Raw genomic sequence first — 7,133 nt, 5'->3', positions numbered from 1 at the left:
GGGAACCGCGGGAGGCGGGCTCCGGGTTGGAGGCAGCGGCCAGGACGAACCGGCTGGTCCCACCTCTGCTGCGGGAGCGAACCGGGCTGGGAAAGCCGCCGTCTGGGCGGGCGGGGGAGGGCCCTCCCGCCGCGGCGGCTTTGGCGGAGGCCCGGCGCGAGGAGCCGCCGCCGCCGCCGTCTCCTGCTCGCGGGCCGCGCCGACGGGACTGTCCGGGGAACGCCGCGGGCGGATGGAGGCGCCACTTCGTCCCGCCTGAGCTCAGGAGGGAAGGAGCGCAGCGCGGGGCCCGCCTCCCGCCGCAAGTGCGGCCGCGCGATCGGCAGGAGGAGGAGCAGCGGGCGCCGGGCTTCTCCCCGCGGGAGCCCCCAGCATGGGTAAGAGACTCGAGGGCGCTTCCCGCCGCCCGACTGCACCTCCCCAATTCGGGCAGGCGGTTCCCCTTCTCCGTGTCCGTGGGGAGGAGACGGGGTCAGCCCCTTCGCGGCCGCACCGCACCCTCCCCGTCGCCCCTCCTCGCCCTGCCTTCCACCTTGCTCTTCTCGCGGAGGAATTGGTCGGAGGGCTCATGGGTGCTTTCTCCTGCGCTCCCCTCCCCGCTTCATCCTGCTTTGGGGAAAGGTGAGGGGTTGGGGGGCGGGGGCACCGGGTCCCCTCTCCTCGCCCACTGTCCGGCTAACCTCGGGCCGAACTTCCCTCCCTGCCCCAGCCTTCTCTTTCCCTCCCCCATTCTGGTTGGATGGGGGAGGGTGATGGAAAAACTTGACAAAGTAGCACTTTTAGCTCCTTTATCTTCAGCGAGGCTTTGTATAGATCGGCCTTTTACTAGGTTTTCCGTTTGTTGTTGTTACGAGAGGTAATTTTTCCCTCCGCTGGAACTTGCAAGGGATGCCTCAAGGACAGGGAAACTTGACTTATTTACTTTGTTTTCACGTAGGCAAGTGTATTGGCACTTAAATATTAAATCTCATCCTGAGGACTGGGTTAGGGTTTGATGAGGTTTCAGGGTTGAACCCTTTGAGAAGCTGTTTCCTGTTTGGAGTTAGACTTCCTTGCGAGAGGAGAGAAAAGTACACGGCCTTATATGTTATTTACTGTGTGCTTTAAAGTTTTGTTAGGAGCTAGCAAAAGCAGACTGTGTTTCAGCCTAGTTTGAAAGGGAGTTTTGTTAAGTAGTGTAACAATTCTTTTGATAACAAATTTCGGTGTGGGGTAGGCACTCTCTCAATCCTTTAAAAATTAAAAGCAATTTAAAAGAAGTGTCTGTACTGTTACAAATGTGTGCCATTATAAAGCATACATTTGTGCCACCAAAAAGCATAAGCATGTTCTATAAGAATAATCCCAATTTTGGATTTATAGAGTAAATCAGGAGGATTCTATCCTTTTTTTGTAGTTGAGAGTTGGTACTCTTTCTTCATATCAACACACTGTTAACCGAAATTAATAATTCATGTAACTAACAAATGATTTAGAAGCAGGACAAATACAGACTACTGCTGATGTGGCACCTTCTGCCCACACATTGTTTTGTCGGAATGCTTTAAGCATAGTGTTTACAGGTCCTCGCTTAGCTCTTCTGTATTTTGCTAGGCTTTCTCCTTTTATGTTCTTTCAGGTAACTTTTGTACAGAAAGTGCTCTTAAACCTCCAAAGAGTAAAACCTTTGCTGTTTGGAACTTACAAATGAGATTATTTCCAATTAATTAGTTGAGTGTAACTGAGTTTTTGAGGGTTTATTCCTTTAAGCGTCAAATTATAAAACCACTGAAACCGATTTGGATGACATTTATACTAAAATAGGTAATTCTTTTTGTCTTAAATAGGGTGCAGAGTGTAATTAAACCTCTTGATGACCAAGGGTCATCATTTGTGACCATCAGTTACTGTGATGCCTTGAGGATCTGCTGGATTGTATACAGGACTTTTGATCAGATTCCTTTGCATTTTGAAGTTATTTAAATACATATTTTTCTGCTTTGCTATTGGATGTGCTTGTTACTGTGCCCTCTTCACCCTCAGTTCTCTAACTTTTCTACAAAAGTGGGAATCATATTCAAATATGTAATTCTGCATAAAGGAAAAATAAGTCTACCCTTAGTGTGTGAGATGTTCTCCTTAGGAAAATTAATGTCAGAACTTTGGCTTTGGAGTTACTAATTATCCAGAGGCTTTTTCTTAGTGACTTCTCTGCTGTGTTCTGGTTAGGCAAGTTGCTGCATTATCTAGGTAAAGTGTGATATTTGTGTGCTTTCGACTACTCAGAATGTGTTTTGCAGGTTGATTACTTGGGGGCATTTGTAGTTAATTTTTAAAAGGTATTTGTCAGACATATCCATATGAACGTGTACTTTAAATTTATCAGTCATGTAAAAATTCATATTAAAGTTATCCAAATCATTTAAAAGGAGTTTCCTTTATAATATAAACCTCATTTGTTTGGTTTTGTTGTCAGCAGTCTTTATTCCTTATGGTTTAAGATGGTAGCTTAAAATATTCTATGTATTTTTATATATTATTTTATCTGATGTGTCACAAAATGAAAAATCTCTGATTTCATTGTTTTGAAATAAATTGGATACACATTAAGTGACGGTTCCTACCATCTGTACTATTTAGGTAGTATAGCAAGAGAATTAAAGAGCATGGCTCTCCGCTGGGACAGCTTAAGGTCAAATCCTGGCTCTTCCACCTTTTAGCTGTTGTAACTGAGCAAGTTACTTAACCTGTCTGTGCTTCAGTTTCTTACTCTAAAAATGGGGTAAAAATAACCTTGCAGATGGTAATGGGGATTGGATGAACTAATACTTGTAAAGTGTTTGGAACAGAGCCAGTGCTGATTCTTGTTATTTTCATTTTCAAATGATTTCCCTAATTCTTGTACCAGTTTATAAAGACAATTCTCAATTTTTGACCTTTGTTAAAAGGTGCGTATTGCATTTAAAGGAAGAGTGACATAAGATAGATGATTTTGTAGTAATGCAGAAATTAATTTTTTTTCAGAAGTTTAATTTTGTGTAATACGTCTTTATAAAATTTATGTAGGAATTTACGGGTTTTTTTTCCGGTGTTGATTATACTTTGAAAAAGTCCATTATTGGGAGTAAGTTTAGTAGTTCAGGAGAAAGTATATGGGATGAATAGTAGGAGAGACTAGTAGTTTCTTTGAATTTTATGTTAAGCTTTTATGTGTTTAGTTTCTACATTTATTAAATATGGAAGAATACTTAACATAAAGAAATTTGAGGTATTCTGTGTGAAAGAATTTGGGGAGAGTTTAGAGAAATAGAAAGGTAAAACTTTACTTTTCTTACTCCAGAAGTACAAATCTGCATCTTAGAGGGGGAGTAAGACAGAAAGCAAGTGGCATAAAGTGTTAGTTACTATGTGTGAATTTTTATTTTTGAAAAAGTAAGTGGATTGTAAGGATTGAATTTCTGTTACTTTTAGGTAAGGTTCTGAACTTCTTAGTTTACATTATTTTTTTAAGCTCATATATGATTATTCAACATGTTTAAATAATGAGGCAGTTTTAATGGACGGGAATACGCAGTTGGTTTAGAGATGATAAATGCACTTTTATAATAGAGTGACTTATTTCCTTATTTTGTTGCGCTGTTTGGAGAAAATCTTGATTTATGCAGATAAGTAGTGGCAAATGGAAATTGCCTGCTAAAGGCTCACCTTTCAGTCTCAGGATTTACTTTAATTAAACTAATCCAGAGGATGAAATGGGAATATTAGAACTTTTTTGTTTCGAAGTTCGATCACTTAGCAAAACTAGTAATAAGTTGTATTCCTTAACTAGTAAGTACTTGTGATTAGATTTTTCTAAGTGTTTCAAACTTTGAATAGCTATAGTTCCAAAAAATCCCATTAAGGTGGAAATTCACATTGATATTTTAAATTCACATTGATACTGATATTCACATTGTCATATATTTTTCTAAATTGGGGATTGGCAAAGTAAAACGATGTCACATTAACTTAATAAGATCTAAATTTTAAGGCATTTGAGTTAAAAACAAAGTTATAAAACATGAAGTGCATTCCACTTGCCAATCAAAAATAAATCCAAGTTTTTATTTACACGTAATCCAGATCTGTGATTTTTTTTTTCCTCCTCTTATTTGTCACGGAATATCCTTCTCTATTAAATGTATTTTAATTGCAAATTGAGCCATGTGATATATCACATAAATAAAAGAAAGGATAAGAACCATATTATTATTTCAATAGATGCAGGAAAAGCATTTGACAAAGTACAACATCTATTCCTGATAAAAACTCTCAACAAAGCAGGTTTAGAGGGAACATACTTGAACGTAATAAAAGCCATCTGTGAAAAACCACAGCTAACATTATCCTTAATGGGGAAACATTGAGAGCTTTTCTCCTAAGGTCAGGCACAAGACAAGGAAGGATGTCCACTCTCACCACTTTCATTCAACATAGTACTAGAAATCATAGCCACAATAGTCACACAATGAAAAGAAATAAAAGGCATCCAGGTCTGTAAAAGCCACAGGATACAAAATCAATGTACAGAAATCTGTTGCATTTTTATATACCAGTAATGAAGCAGCAAAAAGAGAAAATAAGAAAACAGTCCCATTTATAATTACACCCAAAATAAAAAGATCCCTAGGAATGAACCTAACCAAAGAGATGAAAGACCTGTAGTCTGAAAACTGTAAGAACCTAGTGAAAGAAATTGAAGATGACACAAAGAAATGGAAAGACATTTCACACTCATGGATTGGAAGAACAAATACTGTTAAATTGCCTGTACCCAAAGCAGTCTACACATTTAATGCAATCCCTATCCAAATACCAACAGCATTTTTCACAGAATTAGAACAAACAGTCCTAAAGTATGTATGGAACTACAAAAAACCCTGAATAGCCAAAAGCAATCTTGAAAAGGAAAAGCAAACCTCGAGTCATTACAATTTTGGGCTTCAAGTTATATTTTAAAGCTGTAATAATCAAAACAGTATGGTACTGGCACAAAAATAGACACGTAGATCACTGGAGCAGAATAGAAAATCCAGAAATAAATCTACAATTATATGGTCAATTAACCTTTGACAAAGAAAGAAAGGATATCCAGTAGGAAAAAGTCTCTTCAACAAATGGTGTTGGGAAAAGTGGACAGCAACCTGCAAAAGAATGAAACTGGACCACTTTCTCACACTATACACAGAAATAAATTCAGAATGGTTAAAGACCTAAATGTGAGACCTAAAACCATAAAAATCCTAGAAAAGAACATAGGCAGTAACTTCTTTCACATCGGCCATAGCAAATTCTTCCCAGATATGTCTCCTGAGGCAAGAGAAACAAAAGCAAAACTAAACTGTTGGGGCTACATCAAAATAAAAAGCTTCTGCACAGCAAAGGAAACAGTTAATCAGACCTAAAGGCAGCCTAAGAATTGGAGAAGATATTTGCAAATAATATATCTGATAAAGGGTTAGTATCCAAAATATATAAAGAACTTCTACAACTCATCACCCCAAAAGTGAATAATCCAATTGACAAGTGGGCAGAAGACATGAATAGACATTTCTTCCAGAGAAGACATACAGATAGCCAGTAGGCACATGAAGAGATTCTCACCATCACTTACCATCAGGTGAATGCAAATCAAAACTGCAGTGAGGTATCACCTCATACCTGTCAGAATGGCTAAAATCATCAACACAAGAAACAACAGGTGTTGGCAAGGATGTGGCGAAAAAGGAGCACTCGTGCACTGTTGGTGGGAATGCAAACTGGTGCAGTCACTCTGGAAAACAGTTCAAAAGGTTAAAAGTAGAACTATCTTATGATCCAGCATTTGTACTATTAGGTATTTACCCAGAGAATACAAGAATACTAATTCAAAGGGATGCATGCACCCTATGTTTATAGCAGCATTATTCATAATAGCCAGGATGTGGATACAGCCCAAGTGTCCATTAGCTGATGAATGGATAAAGAAGATGTGGTGTGTGTATATGTGTGTGCGTGTGTGTACACATATGTGTGGAATATTATAGTGGAATATTAAGCTGTAAAAAGATGAAATCTTGCCATTTGCAGTGACATGGATAGAGCTACAGAGTATAATGCTAAGTGAAATAAGTCAGAGAAAGACAAAAACCATATGATTTCACTCATATATGGCATTTAAGAAACAAATAAGCAAAGGGAAAAAATAAGAGGGACAAAGCAAGAAACAGACTCTTAATTATAGAGAACAAACTGATGGTTGCCAGAGGGGAGGTGGGTAGGGATGGGTGAAATAGGCTATGGGGATTAAAGAAACACACTTGTTATGATGAACACCAGGCGTTGTATGGAAGTGTTGAATCACTGTATTGTACACCTGAAACATATGATACTGTTAACTAGAATTAAAGTAAAAACATAAAATGTATTTTAAGTATGGTAAATGTTTGTCATGGGAAGGGCTTGAATGTAGGCAAAGAAGGGTGTAATGATTCTTGATTCGGGTGAGAAGAGAACAAAGCTGCAGTTCTGCTTCCTAGGTAAACTGGTGAAGCAAGGTATTAAAGATCTGAAATTGTTCAGTTTGTGTTCAGAAGAGAAAGGGCAAATAAAATCTAATATGTTGTTGTGATTGAAATTAGGCAGATTAGGTAATTGTTATGATGGATCTGTGACTTGCTTATCTGTAGGATTTGATATCTAGCTACTAGGTAGATTGACCTAAATCAAGATATATAGGTCTTTCTTCATGGAAGAGAGGCCAAAATACTGGTGTGGGGAATCTGGATAGAGATCCATAAACGTCTGTAGTCAGCCTGTCGGCATGAGCGATATGTAAAAGGCGGTGTGTATAGATAAATAGAGTGGCCCAGCTTGGTGTGGGAGTGGGATGTTGGTTGGTAGCAGGCACTAGGTAGAGGTTCAGACTGACATCTTGTGGGAAAAGGGAGGAAATGGGGTTTGGCAGTAGTCTTTGAAGTCCTAGCCACAGGGAAACAAAATCAGATAGCGTCTAGATTTTTATGAGAGACAAGGCAGGTATTTTTTCCCAGGAACAAAACCAAACTTGGTTATTGGAATTGTGTAGGATGAGCCAAGCAGTAATACTGAGCTCCTAAGCTATAGATGTTATATAT

General features: G+C 39.1%; 1 protein-coding gene across 1 annotated transcript in view; it reads left to right on the top strand.

The window, feature by feature from the left end:
* The first annotated feature begins 305 nt into the window (after nt 1-305).
* CD2AP (CD2 associated protein) overlaps nt 306-7,133 on the top strand; it is a 144,698-nt gene continuing 137,870 nt past the window's right edge. The window contains exon 1 of the mRNA XM_047101876.1: nt 306-377. Coding sequence (XP_046957832.1) covers nt 374-377 — 4 coding nt within the window. The 5' untranslated portion in view covers nt 306-373. The remainder of the gene's footprint in view (nt 378-7,133) is intronic.

Source organism: Lynx rufus, unplaced genomic scaffold (assembly GCF_022079265.1).
Source record: "Lynx rufus isolate CCGP_SWC_20201006 ecotype Redwood Valley unplaced genomic scaffold, mLynRuf1.p SCAF_6, whole genome shotgun sequence".
Lineage (NCBI taxonomy): Eukaryota > Metazoa > Chordata > Mammalia > Carnivora > Felidae > Lynx > Lynx rufus.
This window is presented reverse-complemented; position numbering and strand designations above follow the sequence as displayed.